General features: G+C 38.5%; 1 protein-coding gene across 8 annotated transcripts in view; it reads right to left on the bottom strand.

Annotated features, from left to right (window-relative positions):
• Positions 1-2,099: 2,099 nt before the first annotated feature.
• The window catches only part of FERMT2 (FERM domain containing kindlin 2), a 73,651-nt gene continuing 56,609 nt past the window's right edge, over positions 2,100-19,141 (bottom strand). For 2 of the 8 annotated variants that reach the window (XM_059056453.2, XM_059056456.2), the window contains 10 exons: positions 16,392-16,526; positions 15,630-15,679; positions 14,305-14,429; positions 8,961-9,067; positions 8,365-8,586; positions 6,364-6,387; positions 5,819-5,839; positions 5,040-5,164; positions 4,342-4,483; positions 2,100-3,386 (listed from right to left, as the gene is read on the bottom strand). In XM_059056453.2, coding sequence (XP_058912436.1) covers positions 3,213-3,386; positions 4,342-4,483; positions 5,040-5,164; positions 5,819-5,839; positions 6,364-6,387; positions 8,365-8,586; positions 8,961-9,067; positions 14,305-14,429; positions 15,630-15,679; positions 16,392-16,526 — 1,125 coding nt within the window. In that variant the 3' untranslated portion in view covers positions 2,100-3,212. Of the gene's footprint in view, positions 3,387-4,341; positions 4,484-5,039; positions 5,165-5,818; positions 5,840-6,363; positions 6,533-8,364; positions 8,587-8,960; positions 9,068-14,304; positions 14,430-15,629; positions 15,680-16,391; positions 16,527-19,141 lie in introns of all 8 variants that reach the window. The other 6 variants (XM_067028464.1, XM_059056460.2, XM_059056461.2 and 3 more) reach the window with 4 other exon arrangements.

Here is a 19,141-nt window from a genome sequence, read left to right as displayed (position 1 = left end):
TGTTAATTAAGCTAGGTGGTGGGAATCCTTTCATAGTGTATACCTACATCAAATCACAATGTACACTTTAAATATATTACAGTTTTGTCAATTATACCTCAGTAATACTGGGGAAAAATACGTTCACGTCTCTAGGTACCTGACTTGAAGTTCAAGGTTTTGTAAAAAATAATTTGTACAAAGTGAAGATTATTGATTAACTACATCAGGGGCTTCCAGCTGGTCTCTAACCTCCTGATTTAAGAGAAAGAGTCAGAAGGGAGCTTAGTCTCCCATCCACTGAGCCTTCACGTCCACTTAAAGCAGTCACTGAGCAGAAACCAGAAACTTTCACGTCCACTTAAAGCTGAGTCACTGAGCAGAAACCAGAAACTATGTTGCTGCAGGCCCTGCTAGTGTTCTTTTCATGGACTGGTATCATCTCTGTAGAGAGATCACCACCAATAGGGTTCCCCCAGGATTCATGAAGGCTTTGTTTTTAATACCACTGGACAGGGAGATGGAAACCAGGGTTCCACTTTGAGCTCTGCCTTGGCACTTGTCAGTTATAGCTGTGTGACTTCAAACAGGTCACTTGGCCTCTCTCAGCTTCACCTATAAAATGAGGTTGAATTGCACGAATCTTTAGATAATGTATGTGAAAGCACTTAGCATGCCTCTAAGTGCACAGTTGGTGTGCCAAAAATGTTTGTTTCCTCCGTATTAAACTATGCTGAGGCTGACAAATTCTAAGTTGTAATAATTCCTTGATTTCCAAGATGGCCATCACTATATTCAATAAACAAATGTATGTTAACTGATCCTAGGTAGAAACCATGAGGCTCAGATCCAGTCCTCAAGGAAGTAATAATTTATTAGGGGCAACAGGAAATACTCAATAAAGATGATAGCTCTTAAGTTCCAAAAAGGACCAAATTCAATGGCAGTTCAGAGTAAGAAAAAATTTTTGGCTACAAGGAAACTTGGAAGTATTCATGGAAGAAAGAACACCTGAGCTCTTTCTAAAATTTCTAAAATGCTATAGAAAGCTGAGATTTGGACAGGTGGAGATTAGAAGGTTTGGGGATGAAGACATCCCAGGTTTGGGGAATGGCATGGAGATGGGCAAGTGCAAAGTGTGTCTGCAGCCGCCCAGTTTGAGTGCAGTATGCAGGGAGATAAGGGTGAAAAAATGTGACCTGGGAAACAGGCCACAGAAGACCTCTGAGCACTTAACTGGGGACTTTTAGTTTTTATGCTGTAAGCAACCAAGAGTTATTAGAGCACAGCCTGTTGCTGTGCTGGAGCTAAATTAATCTTGAAATCACTGGGAGGGCAGTGCGGCAAACAGAGGTAGGGAAGTCAGCACAGCGGCTACTCTCTCCCTTTTGGGGAGGCCGTGGGACCATCAACGACTCGGGCACGCCACAGACTAAATATATTTTAGGGCTTTTAGCAAGTGACTGTAAAAGTTGGTGATCTGTACTTTAAGGGAACATATTATTACTTTTTTTTTTTTTTTTTTTAATGGGAAGGAGCTCTTAAATTTATGTTATGACCTGGCCTTAGAGTACAAAGAAAAGCCATGGAGAATGTGACACAGACCAAAGACCTGAATTCAGGGGATGGTGAGAGCAATGACAAATGGAAGACACTGGGCCGCACGAGGGAAAGCCAACAGGGCTTGGCCTGATGAACTGCAAGGGGTAAAGGGGAAAGTCCAGAACTGTTCTGAGTCTGAATGATGATGGGATAGCAGTAACAATACGCAGGAAATTCATAAAAATTGTATTTTTTGAAACTGAGTCATTTTGCTGTTTAAAACCAGTTCTGCCCAAGTCAACACTGTGGTTCATCTGTCATATTTCTGTTTATAGCTACATGTCTAACATATAAATATTTTACAGTTCATTCCTAAGTAGTAGGAAAAATGAGGGGTTTCTATTTAAGTGGAAGACTCCATCTTAGAGATAAGTATGTCTGTCTGGTGACGCTCCAGAATACTGAGCAAGCTGTTCTCACAAGCTGCAGGTAGAGCACTTCCAAAAGGCAAAAGATCATTTCTACAAAGTTAATGCCATGTAAACGGTAAAAACAAGAAGTACAAAAGAAACATTAAATAAAAGATTTTGCTTTTATTTAAAATAAAATGCATTTATACAGTCTTTAAACCATGGATTATTGAACAATACTGGTAATCTACCCCTCCCTGGCACCCTTTTGGGCTACGTGAGCTAGGAATTTTCTGACTAGCACCAATGCAGATTGTAACAGCGCAACAGACTAGAACACAGCCAGTCCAGGCATTCGAGTTAAGGACACTGTGGCAAATCATGACTATAATGAAGTCATCCTTAATTTAGCAGATATTAAAACTGCACATTAATTATATTTTAAAGAGCATTTAATTAATGCAAAGATGCAACATCCAAGCCATTTGCTAGTTGTGAGTAGTTTTTTTAAAAAACTGTACAATTTTATAAAATTTGTGTTTGTACATTAGTTACACAAAATGCATACTTCATAGACCTTTACTTCATATTGTAATGCAAAGGTTGCATATTTTAGGCAGACAGTGAATATGCTGGTGAATACTAAGTGTTGTAATACAATATGGTGTAAAAATAAAAACACAAGACAATATACATACATGCTTTTTCAAGGACAAAAACAAACCAGGCGTGACGACTAACAGCATTTTCCTTCAAGATCAAAGAACCGACAGTATTAAATATCAGGCACCTTCTGCAGGCCTGATTTATTCTGTGGGGGTTGGGGGGTGGACGGACGACAAATGGCGACCAGAAAGTAAGCTGTTTGAAAAATATGAGGTCAAATTAAACATACATTAAAACACATGCATTCAACATGATAAATAGACTTCATATAGTTTAAGCCCTGGATAGCTTTAAAGTAGATGGCTTGAGTTTCTTACATACAGTTTGGCTAGCTTGAATCAGTGATGTTTTGTTTCTGACTTGCCCACTAACTTCGGTTTTCAATTCATGGCCCTAAGGAACGTGTGCCATATTCAAGTCCATATATTGTATCATGATAGCGATTAATAGTCGTGCTTGTTAGTGCACATATTAACTGGTCTGGTAAGGCAAAAATGTTTTCATGATAAAATAATAAATTTCAAGCTTACTTTATTAAGCAGCATATAACAAACAACAGCTTTTAAACTTAAATAACTGTTATGGCCATGGAGCTTCATTACACAGCGTTTCTGTTCACACCCAACCACTGGTAAGTTTGTAGAACATCTCTTCATCTAAACTCTCATTTTGGTCTTTTGCACGTGTTGAGAGAAATATATAGCCACCAATGAATTCATGAACCACTTTGCAATCTACTTCAGTACAAATGAAGGACAATCGTACTTCATCTGCAAACTCTACAGTGACCTAGAACAAAGACAGAGAACGATCAGTCCCTGCAAAACTCCAGATGGTTGGGTCCAAGTGAAGCTACTGTGCTTAAGGTCTGTCCTTGCTGGTCCTCAATTATTTTTTTAATCCTAAACTAATAATGGCTTTAAGTCCAAAAGCATAACTAAAGTTTACTAGCCCCACCCCTCCTCCTTTTTAGTTTTCTTGTTCTGAAAAGGAAGACTGAATGCAAGGGGGGCTTTAGGTCATTAGGTTCCCAAATGGTCTCTGGTGATTCAATTAATGAGAATGTCTCTCTTGAAGTCCTGGGAGAAAACCTACTTCCTGTGTTTCATATCTGCTTTAGATATTTAACCTTTTAGGTTTCATCTTTGAATATTTCAGAAATACAAGATTCTATGAAGTAACTGAAATCGATACAACAAACCCAGCGACCCTAAAACAGATGACTTACTAGTAAAACCTTCTGTTTATTTTAAATGATAATCATGTACTGCAAGGCTAGGGGCAGCATGATGTGCCAGGCTTTCGAGCCCTAAGTATCCCACCCAGTTTGAATCCTGATTCTGTTACTAAGTGTGTGGTCATGGACAGTGACGGCCCTCAGTCCTCTAAATTCTAGTGTCCTCATTTGTAAAGTGGGGAAAATCCATCAACCTTACAGGGCTGAGCTGAGGTTTAGAAATATGGTACAAATATAAAACATCTAGTATCATGCCTGGCACAGGCATTCAGTAAAGAGTAGCTGCTATTTGTGACTGGAAAGGATTTATCCGTTACAGAAAGATAACCTTAAAGATGAGGCAATGTTGTAACATATTATGTTCTTAGAATTTAATATCTAGGCTAGTTATGAAACAGGCAACTTTAAGTAGGAAATGAATAGAATTTATAGGCCTTTTTCTTCTTAATTCATTCATTTTTAGCAGATGGACTACATACGCATTCAAGTAGCATAGTTACAACTTACCATTTTTATTTCCCAGTTTACATTCCACTGTTTCATATTACTGAAACGCCAGGTTTTAATTGCATCTCCTGTGCTGGCGTCCATCCTAATCAGTCTGTTGTATGCTATTCCAATAAGTTCTTCTTTTTTGCCCCCTTGGAATCTACAGCATTAAAAACATAAATAAATGTTTTAAAACATGTTGGGGGTGGGAGGGGGACAATGTTGGTCTGTTTTTCTTCAAGACACGTGTGTTTTTTTATTTTATTTTTTTTTTTTTGCGGTATGCGGGCCTCTCACTGTTGTGCCCTCTCCCGTTGCGGAGCACAGGCTCCGGACGCACAGGCCCAGCGGCCACGGCTCACGGGCTTAGTTGCTCCGCGGCATGTGGGATCTTCCCGGACCAGGGCACGAACCCGTGTCTCCTGCATCGGCAGGCGGATTCTCAACCACTGCGCCACCAGGGAAGCCCAAGACACGTGTGTTTTAATTCTTAAAAAAAGTGCTATTGCACAAAACAAATGCAATCATTTTGAATTTTTGATGAAACAATTTTAAGTATAGAAAATACATTCCAACATTCTTTAAATTTTACTGTGTAACAGGTTAATGGGTCTCAGGAGGTAGCTTTAAATGTTTAATTTCTAATTATATGAAGTAGATTAAGTAAAAAGGCACAGATTAAGGTTTACACATAGGTGCTTAGTAGAACCACTGACCTTGCAATAAAGTGTGTGATGCCAAATTCTGGTAGTGACTGCCAAGCTTGAATAAATCTCATCTTGGCTTCAATTAGACTCATCTGAGCTACATTCTGATGGGCCTCCAAGATTCTTGCTGTTATCTAAACATGATGAAACATCATCTTTACCATTAGATATGATTCTTTCATGGTAGAATCAAGACAAAAAAAAGATTAAAACATTGAATTATGTGCCCCACCCAAAATCATGTATTGCAAGAGTTGGAATTAGAAAATACCTGAAGCTACATTTGGGAATTTTAGTAAAATAATGACTTTCCAAAATAAACCTCAATATATATTTTTTAACTTTAGTTTCCATATGTCAAGAAACAGTGAACTATTAGGACTGCATAACTGCCATTCTTGAGACATATTCAAGAACACATACATATGATACTGCATTATAAAACTATATTTTCTAATCCTCATACACGTGACGGGTTTTAAATTCAGCAACAAGATATATGATCAGAATGAGTACCTGGCATACAAGTTTCTAGCAGGAATAATATATATTTTAGCAGCTTTAAAGTACTTGAAATCACTGTGATAACTTTAAAATTCTTCTAAAGGAATCATTAGAAAGGTTAATTTTTTAAATTTAAATTATACTCACTTTGGGATGACTCTTCCCTCAAAGAGTAGAAGGAAATTAATCCATGAGGGGAGACTGTAGCTATAGGGCTTTAAATATTTTTAATTATTTCTTTTCTTTCTTTCTTTCTTATTTTTTTGTAAATATGGAGAACTTACCAAATCTCTTATATAGCCTGGCTGTAGATGGCAATGCGAGGAAAAGAAAAAGGAAGCAGAAAGAAAAAAAGGCAATCAGAAAAAATGGCAACGAAGCAAAGAAAAAGTTGCGGTAACCTGCAAACCAAAATTCCAGCCAAAAACCATGCAAAAAATTACTTTAGATGGAAACCAAGCAAAGTAAATGCAAGCATGAAAATGAAAATGAGAAAGCAGCGATTACTTTCCATTTAGAATACTGAGAAACACTCCACATTATTTTAGATTGTTATGTGACTAAAATTAAGGGTAGAAATTTGTAGGGAGAAAATTAAGAGCAAATAACCTTTCCCCCCTCATGTACCAGTTCTTACTGGTTAGGGTAAAGCTAAATATTTTAGTAGCAAAATAAAAATTAATATTCAGAAGCCTTTAATGTTGTCTCATATTGAGTCAGATAATATATCCATGCACCGCTTTTCAGAAATAAGTTGAAGGCATAAAATAAGTGCAGTGACCATACTGTTTGTTTTTATTTACACAAGAAAAGCAAATCCCTCAATTACCATCTGTTTTTTGCATCCTTTTTCCTGGAAGGGAAAATAAAAATATGCCATACACTACCAATAGGAGTGGTGGCTATAAACATATTGGTCCATTTCAATTTGGATTAACATGAATAAGACGTAGAACAATTCTTTGCTTTACAGTGTTAAAATCCAGTTTGGGAGTCATCTATGTAAAAAATATACATAGCAAATTTAATTAATATAGAGTTTTTTAGGAATTAAAGTAGATTAACTATACCAAAGGCTATATTGATGGACCCAAAGACTTTATGCCCTGGTAGGGCTGAATGACCCCATGGCCTGCACATCTTAGACCTACCTGACCCCGGAGTGCCACTGGATCATACAGTTTAACAAACAATTACTGAGCAATATGTCCAACAACTAGTACACACCTGACACAACTAAACTAAACTGCTTATCAGCACTTACTAGGTGTCAGGGTAGTTAGGGAAAGGAGAACTCAAAAAGAATGTGCATTTGATAAGATGCCCATGTGGAAGACAGGGCTAGAAAGATCCTTAATCTCAGACCACACACATACTGCCATCCTGCCAGTTAAAGACAGTCACACATTCTCTGTTCTCAAAGAGAATTTTCAGCTGACATCTATTCAAGAACTCACCAACAGAAAAGTACCTTTTTAAAGCAAAATCTACCATTTTAAAGGCTTCTGAGAAAACAATACCTGTCTGACAACTAAACCAACATTTGGCAATCTTCACAATTGTACTTTAAGATCTTTTTTTCCTAATACCTGACAGTGAAATGAGATCGCTAAAGATCTAAAACTATTCATTGACTTTGAAGGCAAATGAATCCACTTTTAGAAACAAGTCTCTTTATAAATAATTTTTAAATGAATTAACTAAGAACAGGAAATGAAATGAGAACTCGATTCACTTTCCCTTTTTAACTTACAATCTACATTCCACAAAGCTCCCCAGGGCAGCACTTCCTCCATTCCTCACTAACTCCCACATCATACGACCGTGGGATAGACCATTTCCATGCAGTTTACACAACCTCTGCAACTTAAAGACAAATACTTGGTGATTAAAACTTCTGAATATTTCTAGCTAAGTGATTTCAGATCCATATGATAAAGACTGTATTTAAAGTTAAGAATTAGTCAAGTGTTCTGGATATATCATTGGGCCTTTCCAGTAATGTTTTAAAATTACTCCTAAACAAAAATAAAAATGAAACTAGATAAAAATGAATTATTTATTTCACAGTTCTTCTTCACTCCCCTCCTAAACTGGAGCCTTTTCCTTTTATGGCATGATGCTGGGTGTAGAGAGTACTGGGGGCTATCCCAAGTGAAAGTCCCCTGGCAAAGAACCTTTTATGTTGTACCAAAGAACCTTTTTCCTAAATAGCAATCCTCTTATGCAATTCTAAACAGAGGGAACAAAAGCAGTGAATTTCAATGAAAATTTACCAAACTTTGTCACATTATGCAAATGTTGCTTAGGTTTTGACTGTTAATGTTAAGAAAAGACGGTGTTCAACGTGGACTATATCTACCCTCGTAAAGTTTATTTCCAAAGCTGAAAAAGTCAATTTTGCCAGCAAGAAGAGCCATCACAGATTTAGTTGGGAAATGCTGGCTGTGCTTTATGTCAGACTTACTTTATATAAGGAATAAAGCTGCATGAATTAAGGAACACAATGCTGCAGTAAGACCATATTCAATTTCCTGAAAGAACATCCTGTTAGCAGAGTGATTTCCTCAGGTTGTTTAGAATAAATATGCTCCGAATATTCCACCTCATTATCTTTCATATTAAAACAATACGGCTTTTCTTAAATGACCAATTTAAACCGACTGAAAGCTATTTATTTCTTATTTTATATTTTAACCACATGATATGAAATTAAGACTACCAATTAAAATGAAAACGTTGTGTTTAAGAGGGAGAAACTAAAGTATATGTACAAAATTATAAAACAAATCAGCAGAAAATAGCAGATGAAGTAAAATGAATCAAGTACCTGCTTGTTCTTGTACTTTTTTAGATAGCGAGGGGACACCAAACATTCAGGATTTATATCAGTTGTGATCTGCTCTGGTATTAACTGAGGATCTGGATTTAAATGCTGCATCTTCAGAAAGGAAAGAATATTTTGAACTTCTAAGTTATAAGAACTGTCTGCCATGGTCTTGCCTTTGGAGGCCAATCTGCAGGCTGCCATCCAGTGTGCATACTGTTTTTCCTGTTGAAAAGAAATACTGAGGTTTGAAATCTATCACATGATGGGTCTTTTGAGTATAAAATATAAGAATGAATGGTCAACTCACTAAGTAAGGAAGCAAAGAAAACTGAGGTTTACTTTTTTTTTTTTTTTTTTTTTGTGGTATGCGGGCCTCTCACTGTTGTGGCCTCTCCCGTTGCGGAGCGCAGGCTCCCGATGCGCAGGCTCCGGATGCGCAGGCTCAGTGGCCATGGCTCACGGGCCCAGCCGCTCCGCGGCATGTGGGATCTTCCCGGATCGGGGCACGAACCCCCGTCCCCTGCATTGGCAGGCGGATTCTCAACCACTGCGCCACCAGGGAAGCCCTGAGGTTTACTTTTAATCAGAAAACTTACATTGTCACAACGAAGCCAGATTTCATTCATGCCCTCTGCAACTGGAATGAGGAGTTTAATGTTAAATTTTTGGCCTGATATATTCACATCTGGGGTAACTTCACACCCTGTAGTAAAAAAAATTATTAAAATGATCAAATTTACTCTTAAGAAATCCCAAGCCAAGATAGGCAGCCCTCATTTTATGGCATCTTAACATGTTGAATTTGCTGTCATGGAATCTATAAATCAGTGAATAAATTCTTTATGCTCAGTAATTTTGTCCAGGGGTGGAGCAAAGAATCAGATCTATATAATATACAAGAGATTTAACTGCACAGAGTTTGTGGCCCTTGATTGAGAAGAGAAGGAAAGAGTCCTATTAAAAGGATATTTTACCAAAAACACTTGCACTCCATCCCACAAGTTTTATATGTATTGTTTTAGTATCATTCAGTTCTTTGAATCTTAAGTTATTTGGGATTTTTTCCCTAAGTTTCTAAATGTACAGGGATTTAAAAATATCTTTCTATAATTAAATTCTAACTTAATTGTGTTTGGGTCAGAATAAATGACTTTTATGATCCTTTTAAAAAAAGGCATGTTTCAGGTGGATTACCCAGTTTGAGCTAGAGTCCTATATAAGGGCCTCCTTAGGACCCCACTGCTCCCTAACTCAACTGCTCTCCTCTCCTATTCCTGTGTGGAAGCAAGAAAGTTAAAGGCACAGGGGAGGGGAAGCACAGGATCTCCTGATTCAACTGAATGCTCCTGGGCACAGGCCTCCTTCCAAAACTCCAGGGTGTTGGAATACTTAACAAGCAGTTCGATTCAGAGGGTGATCATCTGAAGAAAAATAGTTTCTTAATCATTTCTTTGTACATATGAAAAATTAACTGTAAGCACAATATATTAGGAGTCCATCTGGTATAGAAGTTAACATAAACTTATATACGTGGGAAGTCAGTATGAAAATAAGTGGCATGCAGAGTTTCACTCTACTGGCAAGTTTTCAGGAATACATACATTTATGGATTATAAAAATCCATGTAATCAACTCTGTTAACCATTAGCTGGTGGCTTTACAGAAGAGAACACAGATTTATTGAATGTATATACCCAGTTAGATAATGGGACAATGGTCAGAATAAATTAGTAACCAGTATAATATAGTGAAGAAAAGCTCTGCAAGCAGACAGATTTGGGTTCCAGACCTTTCTCAACCACTTCATAATCATGTCCAATTTATTTATGCCCAAATATCCTGACCTTAAACTCTACATCACAGGGATGCTGTAGGATCAGTAAGATAATGAACATGTCAAAGCTCCCTAAAGAGTATTCCAAGTGTTAGTACTTAGTTCATGTCACCCTCCATACGTGTTAAGACCATCCAGTAGGCTCTATGAGGAGGAATGTAAACTGTTAGCAGGGCCTGCGGCTGCCTTTCTCCTTGTACTGGAGCAACTTCTCCTGGCACAGAGAGTACAAGGAACAAGATAATAAACCTCTATGTATCTATCACACAAAAAGAACATATGTTTAAATTGTCATTTTTTTCCCCATCACATAAATGTTTTAAGTATCATATAAAAGAAACAGAACATGTTAGATAAAGGAGAGATCCTCTCCTCTCCAGAATTAACTTCAATCATTAATTTGATGGACTTTCTCCCCTCTTAGCTTTCTTTTTAGAATATTTACTCCACATAAATAGCTACCACATTAACTCCTATACAATCATTAGAAACAATTAGGAAGTTGTGCGGCAATGTGTTTAACCTGCAAAGTTAAAACAAAGAGATGTCTGAAGATAACACAATCTTTGCCACAAATTTCATTAATCATGCAAGTAGATTTAAAGTACCCAAGCCCATAATAATTAGACCTCTTTTTAAAGTAAAATACCAAAAAAACTAAAAAGGGAGAGACCAAGCGAGTGGTAACTCAGGCACTAGTGTAAGCACAGAGGCACTCAGTAGCCACGTTTCAGGCAGTATTCACCCCATGCCTGCTCCAAGCACAGGCTACCTGCTTTCATGGTAACATGCTGGACCTCACTGTAACCCAATTACTAGTCCTCTGAAGCATTAAATGCAAACAGCCCACTCTGATCACAATCTTCCATCCTAAATCTCCTCAAGTTCTTTGAGAGACCCAATCCTGTGACCCCATCACTTTCTCCCCATCATGTTTTCCACCTCTTCCTTCTCTGCAGCCCAGCCTGGACCCCGCTGCCCAGCTGGCACCTCCAACTCCCCAGACTCACTGTCTTTCCGTTATACACACTCAGCAAAACCTTAACCCTAGCTCAACCCAACCATCTACCACTTACTTGCCTATGCTCTGGCTGCTGAGCACTCTAGGAGGGAAAGGGGGAGGGAAAAAAAAAAAAAAATCACAAAACTGAGCACGTAAGTTTCACCAGAAATTCATAAATTCCCAACCTTAGCCTGCCCCTTGACACTGGCAAGCCTTCTGTGTTAACAGACATTCTCAACAATGATTATTTCACATTTTCTCAGGCCTCCTATGCCACTCACTCTCAAGGGACAACCTCACACATTACTCTCCCAGGAAGACGAAAGCCATCACAAGTGAGGTGCCCCAACTTCCTGCCACCAAAGCAGATAAGCCTGGCTGCCCTTGCTTCCACACAGTGGAAGAGGTGCCTCTCCTCCCAGGGCTCTTACGTCCGAGTGCGCTGAATTTTCTACCACCCGTCAGGAGCCTTGCTCTGTCACAGAGCCCTCCTCCTCCCGCCTCCCTTCCTTTCTTTCTACTGTGACGTTTCCATCGGCATTTAACTTCCTGGAGTCTCTCATCTTAAACCATAAAATGCCTCTCTCCTCTACCTTATACCTCTCTCTTCTATTACTGCCCTCTTTCCTCCTCCTCTGTCACAGATAATGTTCATCAAAAAGCTATGTTCGTTTCCTATTTACCTCAATGACTGTACTTTGGCTCCCATACTTAAAAGCCCACTGAAATCTGCTGAATCTGTTCTTAATCAAGGTTACTAACTACCTCCATGTAGCTAAATCCTATGGAGGCTTAATCTTACTTTTCTGTCCAGGGAAGCCCGGGCATTGCTTACTTTTTAAAGTACTATTTATTGCCCGAATTGTAGTTGTTTATCTCCTGACATGCTCTAAACATCTTGAAGGATGCGACTATAATCTGTTCTTGCTCCTGTCTCTAGTACCTGGCACAGTTCATGGCTGGAGATCAATCAGCGTCTGCTGAACTGCACTTTTTAGAACTGTGCATTTTAGATATCTTAGGGGCCTTAGAGAGCATCCAGTCCAACACTCTCATTACTCAGAGGAATATACTAAGGTCCAGATAGGCTACTTTTCCAAAATCACAGAGCAGAACAGAATCTAGGCCATTTGATTTAGTTTAGTGGCAGAGCAGAATCTAGGCCATTTGATTCTTAGTCTAGTGTTACCTTCACCAGTGTGATGTGCTAGAAAAGTGTTCCTTTGGGAGGACTTGAGAGAAGTGGGATTGGGACACCCTGTAGGCTGTTCTCCATACCAGGACTTAACTTCTCGGTTATAGAAGGAGAAGACTAAGGATGTAGTAGGGACAGAGAAGACAGGGGCCAGAAGACAGATTAAGTCTCTAAGTCAAGAGTGGATAATTGCAGCTAGTCCTGAGCAACTTAGAAGGGAAGCAAGAGGACAGCAGCAATAGATTTTGAGAGTAACAAATAATGGTAAAGACTCAAAAGTTAAACTCATGACTTAGAGAAAAAGACAGTGAGTCTAACTAGAAGTTTTAGGAAAATTACAGAACTTCAACACATGGGCATAGCAATCATCTACCCAGGGCAGAGGTCTTTCTATTTATTAAAACGTGTGTAACTATACAGCAAAAGTTCGGATGACTACTGGGCAGAACAGAGATAGGGTAGAGATTTGGACATCTTGTTGAAATATACTAAAAATACATGAATGCACAATTTACTAAGAAAAATTGAGAACACAGATGTAACTCCAGAGCCCGGAAGCACCTAACTCCTTTCTTAACTGCCTCTCCAACCCCGTAACTCAGGAATTCAAGTCTCACAAGGATGCATCTGACTGGAATCTAAATCCCACTGGAAATGAGTCTGGAAGATGTATTTTAGTCTTGCAGCTTTGCTGTAAGGGAAGGCACAGTAAAAGGAGTGTGGAGCAGCGAGGAGCCAACCTGCCGCATCCCCCACCAAGCATGCTGGGTGCCCGGGGTGGCGAGTGCCGGGGAGCCTGTAGGAGAGCAGGCTTCCTGGAGGAAGTGGTATCTACACCGGAAGTGAGCTGGAAGTTTTTAAGTAACATCGCCGCAAGTGAGAGGCTCATGAACAATCTGCAAGACCAGATAAAGGCTGCAGAGAATCACAGAAAGAGGCAGCAGGATGTCCTCCAGCCACAGAAGAACCAGACCAACCTGGAGAGGGAACTCTCCTACCACCTGAACCAGTGCATCCAACAGATGAGAGTGGTGAAGGAGCAGTGTAAAGAACCAACAGAACTCACTAAAACCAAAATGAAACTGTAACTCCACAGACCTGAACAGAAAAAAAAAAAACAAAACAAAAAAAAAAGCAGCAGCTCTGAGCCCTCAGCCAGGCTCAGTCTGAGCCACAGGAAGCAAGCCCGCCACAGCTGCCACAGGACCGTGGAAACAGGTCCAGCAACGTGTGCCTCAAATACCAGCCCCTGTTCTGAGACAGCTTTGGATCTGAAGAAATAAGAGGAAACCAATGAGATTCAGGTTGTCAGCTAGGAGGAGCCTCAGAGGGGTATCCTGGGGCTGCCCCAGGGGCCAGGACGAGAGCAGTGTTGAAGATGATGAAAATGTGCAGGGAAGAGGTGTTGGGAAAGGGGAAGAACTCAGCTAAACTCTGCAGGTGGCTAACCCACTGGTGAGCCAGAAAACCAAGAGACTGGGAGCCTGAGCTGGACCAGCTTGTTACCAGTGAAGGTCAGGAAGAGGAGTAGGATGCTGATGAGGAAGGGAGAAACCAGCAAAAACTGGGAGATGACTACAGCACAGATGAAAATGCGGCAGAATCTGAAAATTAAGTGGGCAGCTCCTGCAGAATGAGGAAAACCTAAATGTCCTAATACTGAAGAACAGAAAAGAGACATCATAAATTTACTTGCGATAAAAGTAGAATCACACACTTCAAGCGGGGACTGCACAGAGATTACAACAAAATATTCATGTGAAATTGAATACTAAACATAAAAAAGTACCTAAAGGAATTAAGAAACTAAAAAACTAAAAAACTTTATCCCCCAGCAAAACAAAGTTTATTGAATATTAGCTAACAGATATCCACCATCAATATTGGTCATTCCAAGGCTTTCCTTACCTCTTAGGTTCATCTGATGAGCTGGTGTGCCACTGGATTCTTCTTTGCTCTTATAGCAAGAAATAGATGTGTCTTTAAAGGTGCACCAATACTGCTTGTAACCTTTCAGAGTCAGCTTTTTTGGCCTATGTGTCAAACAGAATTAGAAGAAAAAAAAAAAAAAACTTTTGAAATAACTTTATCAACGCTATGTTTTAGCAGCAAAGTTTCACAATGTTAAAAGTCTGAGACCAAGTTTTACATATGCTGAATTCAGTTCCCTTTTGGCCAGTGTGTTATATTCAATGTTGCTGTTACTGGATTTGCCCCTCCTTTCTCAATCTACTCAGGAAGATCTTACAGTGAGTGGGCAGAGGAAGACAGTAAGGCAAACATTCCAGTATTTCTGTCAGTTGTAGCTGTCCCTACCACTAGGTCAAATGGAAAGCATAGGAAAATAAAGGTGAAGTAAATGTCTCAATAATTGGAAGGTTCCTAGGTCCTGTAATTACCTGCAAGTTCATGATGTCCATAGGCCTGCCTTTGGAGCCTCTCTAAACAAGCAAGTTTATCTGGCAAGACTAAAGTGAGGGAAGTGCTTATCTCTCAGGCATGTATTTCAGTGGTGACTTTAACTTGTCACGCCCATGTCAAACATGAAGCATGAGGAAGAGAGGATAAGGAAAAGTGCAGATAGATTAAAAAAAAAAAAAAAAAAGTAAGGCATGTAAAGGGAGAACAAAGTAGGGGTAGGGAGCAGCATTTGAAATTGTGCCATTAGCTCAGAAATGTTACATATGTGGAGCTGTTATATGTTCACCTACAGTAAATGGTTTATTCCAAAATGGCTTTATATCTTATATTCCACATCACCTCCTTTCCTCTTTCTGCCTTAATGCCAAGCGCTCTTGATTCTGTGGAGTATGACTAGATCGACTGTTTAAAAGTCTAGATAAGATACACTGGAACCTTGTTATAAAATGTCCCATCAACAAATGAATAGAATTCAATAGATTCTGGGGATCTAAACAAAGAAACAGCCACTGACAATAGCAGTTCATTATGTACTGCTTTCACCCAGATGGGATGCTTTATACCGATATGCCACTGTATGTTTCAGAATCTGCATAATGCAATCCATCTAGGTTTACACAATCTCCTCCCCCACCTTAAGGAAAATTTTTACCAGATAAAACAACTTAATAAGTACTGCAATTTTAATTTGGTAAAGATGGTTATTTTCCCTCATTTGCCAGAGTAAATTTCAAAAATGTGAATGAACATGGATGGCTATAAAACTGACATTTATTCATTAATATTTGGAATTCCTCCCCTTTTGTACTTACTTGAAAACTTTAATATAGTCAGCAAGTTCAGGAATGGAAGTGATGTCACCCTAGGAAAAGAATGAAATCATTTTTTTCTCATTAAAAATAAATTTGAAACTCTAATGTTTAGTATCTGGTATCAAGAACCAGCTTATTCAGTAAACAAGGAAAATTACATAAAATACAGATTATAAAGATTTTACAGGTACAATCATATTATATGGTCACATAGTACAATGGTATTTTCAAATGGCATAAAAAGCTATTAAAAATTTGATCAAAATAGCAATTTATACAACCCACAAGAATATAGTGTTGACTTTACTATAGCTAAAACTGCTTATAGCTGCATATGGAACTTTTGTAACTCATAACAGTCCTTAAAATAGTGTTTCTTCTGTAATAACTAATACCTAAGCATTTAAAAATTTTCCTGAGATCTATTTTTCTCTTCTTTTTGTAATATTTCAAATTTGGAGATCATTAAATGGATTTTACCATGACTTGAGATTAATTTTTCCTCTGAAGAAATATTCTCCCACTACTTGTAAGAGAATGTGCAGACTGTCAAGATCTATCTTTACTGTGTTGGAAGCACTAGACACTAGAACAATATTAACGTTAAAAATTTCCCTGAAAGTTTCTGGAAAATTGATGTCTGTATTTTCTAAAGCACTAAATATTTCTCTGTATCCCCCAAACACTGCATGAAAACCTAATTCCACAGAAAGGTATAAACATCAGTTCACACTAAATTTGTAGGTAAAAGATTCACCCTACCAAAATTGTTGATGTTTTACCCCCTTCCAAAGTAATCTCCAGGTCTGAAAGGGCAGCATCAACTTCATCCACTTCTTTGTCACTGTTGTTCAAATGATTCTCTGATGTCATGATCGACAGCTTATTGATATGATACTGAAACCAGAAGTGATATTTTATTTAAATGATTGTTCTAACTATAAATTTTAAAATGAGATTATTATCTGTATCTATACTGAATGTCTTTCATCACCTAATCTGAAAAGCTAAAACGTCTCTAGGAATTAGAAGGATAGGAAAATAATGGGCATGGCACCTGAAATCAATGTCCTAAACCTGCTAATAAATGTTTACTCAAAAAAGTAGGGTCCCTGGACAAATACAAATGAATTCGGTTTGGGTGTCCCTAGGATTTAGAGAGTTAACACCTCTCTCACTGAACTCTACATGAGCAGAGACTTTTTTAAAAAAATAAATTTATTTATTTATTTTTGGCTGCACTGGGTCTTCATTGCTGTGCACGGGCTTTCTCTAGTTGTGGCGAGCGGGGGCTACTCTTTGTTGCAGTGCGTGGGCTTCTCATCGCAATGGCTTTTCTTGTTGCGGAGCACGGGCTCTAGGCACACGGGCTTCCGTAGTTGTGGCTCCCGGGCTCTAGAGCGCAGGCTCAGTAGTTGTGGGCTCCTGGGCTCTAGAGCACAGGCTCAGTAGTTGTGGCGCACAGGCTTAGTTGCTCTGTGGCACGTGGAATCTTCCCAGACTAGGGCTCAAACCTGTGTCCCCTGCACCGGCAGGTGGATTCATAACCACTGCGCCACCAGGGAAATCCACGAGCAGAGACTTTTAACTGTCTTTTTTCCCCACTGCAGTATTTCATGTCTAAAAAGCAGGCTAGAACCAACAAGTATTGGATGAGTGAACAGAATATGCATAAGGTCTTCTGTAGAAATGGATTAACATTTGGTTACCTTATATTACTACTATTATCCAGCAGAGGAAATTTAGTTATCACTATTATGTTGAAAACTAAAGTTTCACTTTCCCCCATCCTCAATTCAATGCTGAAAACCTGATCAGAGAGAGGTGACATTAACCTTCTCATTCATATATTAGAATAAGGTAGAATACGTTTATATGTGAATACATATACCACCACTGACACACATGAATACTCCCATATACATATATGTGTATATATAATGAGTAGTGATAACTCCTCCTATATGTAGATAGAAAGATCTTTGGGTATAGAACTAGTCATGATTTTAAATACATTTAGGTAAGTGGTTTAGAACAAATATTAATGATTAGATTTTGATGCTAAACTTTAGAGAGGTTTTATACAAAGTTAAGCAGAACTTTTAAATCACTTAATCAGTTACCTTTCAAAGCACTAAGTAGCAATCCATATTTCTGAAGGATTCATTCACTGAATACAATCTATTCATGCGAACATTCAGTGAACTAATCCTGAGGCCAAATATCAACGTTCCTCTGTATTTTAAGATTTAGTGAATTAGTAATGACTACTCTCTGGCTATATCTTCAGTTGTGCTGAAATGAGACCCTTATAGTGGTAGAAATTTTCATATTCATTAATCATGAAGAAAAAGGCAGGGTGAGGCCCCCAGGCAGTGGCCGCAACTATCAGAGCATACTAAGAAGCATATGGAGAGCTGGTTAAAACTATAGATGCTTAGGTTCGTTCACCCCCAGAGATTCTGATTCAGCAAATATGGGGTCCAGCCTGGAATCTGCATTTTTACTAAGTACCTTAGATGATTCTGATGCAAAAGGTCCTTCTGAGTTATACTGCAGAAATCCTGGATGTGAATGGGACTGGTCATAAAATCCAGTTTTGCTTTCAAAGGGGCATAGGGTATCTGTTAAATGTTACAATACATGATTGGACCTAAATACTTGAAAAACAGTGTTACTAACTTACCTAATTTAATTTTTTTATCCACACTTCTTACTTTGAATTATTTTCTTTTTACTATTGTAGATTTATTTTACACAAGGAACCAGAAGCTCTAATGAGAGAATAGTTCAGATTGTAACCTATGTCTAAAATAAAAAACCCTAGGCATCTCCTTGCCATACTTTCAGAGTTTCCCCCTTCTTGTACTGGATGGCTTCCAAGAGGCTTTGGGTCAGTCTCTTGGAAGGCTTCTAACAACTCAGGGGATTTGTAGTCCAAAATTCTCTCAATGAATCTAGATTCTAAAATGGTCCAGGAAAGCTATGCTTTGGGGCATTCAGTCTCCACTGAATTAAAATCCATGGTTCTGAGGTGTTTTTCAATGAATCGAAATGGAGTATCTAATGTTTATTGGGTTGGGGTGGGAGTTGGGCAAAGCTGAAGAATAATCCCATTTCTATGACAGTAAGATGGTGTATATACTCATTCAACAAATATTTTTTGAACACCTATATGCTGGGATACATCTGTTGGCTTTTTTAAAAAATGCATTATTTTTATAATAAAAAGAAATACTATACAGGAAAACCTGTGGTTTTCCCCACATACATTTTATATATATTATTATTCTGTCATTAGCAAAACTTTCACTAGAAAATTATGAGCCCATACTCTAAGTGAGAAAGATGTAGAGAACCCTATATAACCAAGTGAGGTTAACTGTGAACAAAATTGCTCCAGAATTTAATTAAAGAAATTCTTCAGGTAGTCTGAATCACCCAAAGACACAATATTAGACTCTTAATTGATTAAGCAAGTCTCTAGAAAATAACTAAACTAATTCATCTGT

Source organism: Kogia breviceps, chromosome 3 (genome assembly GCF_026419965.1).
Source record: "Kogia breviceps isolate mKogBre1 chromosome 3, mKogBre1 haplotype 1, whole genome shotgun sequence".
In the NCBI taxonomy this organism is placed as follows: Eukaryota; Metazoa; Chordata; class Mammalia; order Artiodactyla; family Physeteridae; genus Kogia; species Kogia breviceps.
This window is presented reverse-complemented; position numbering and strand designations above follow the sequence as displayed.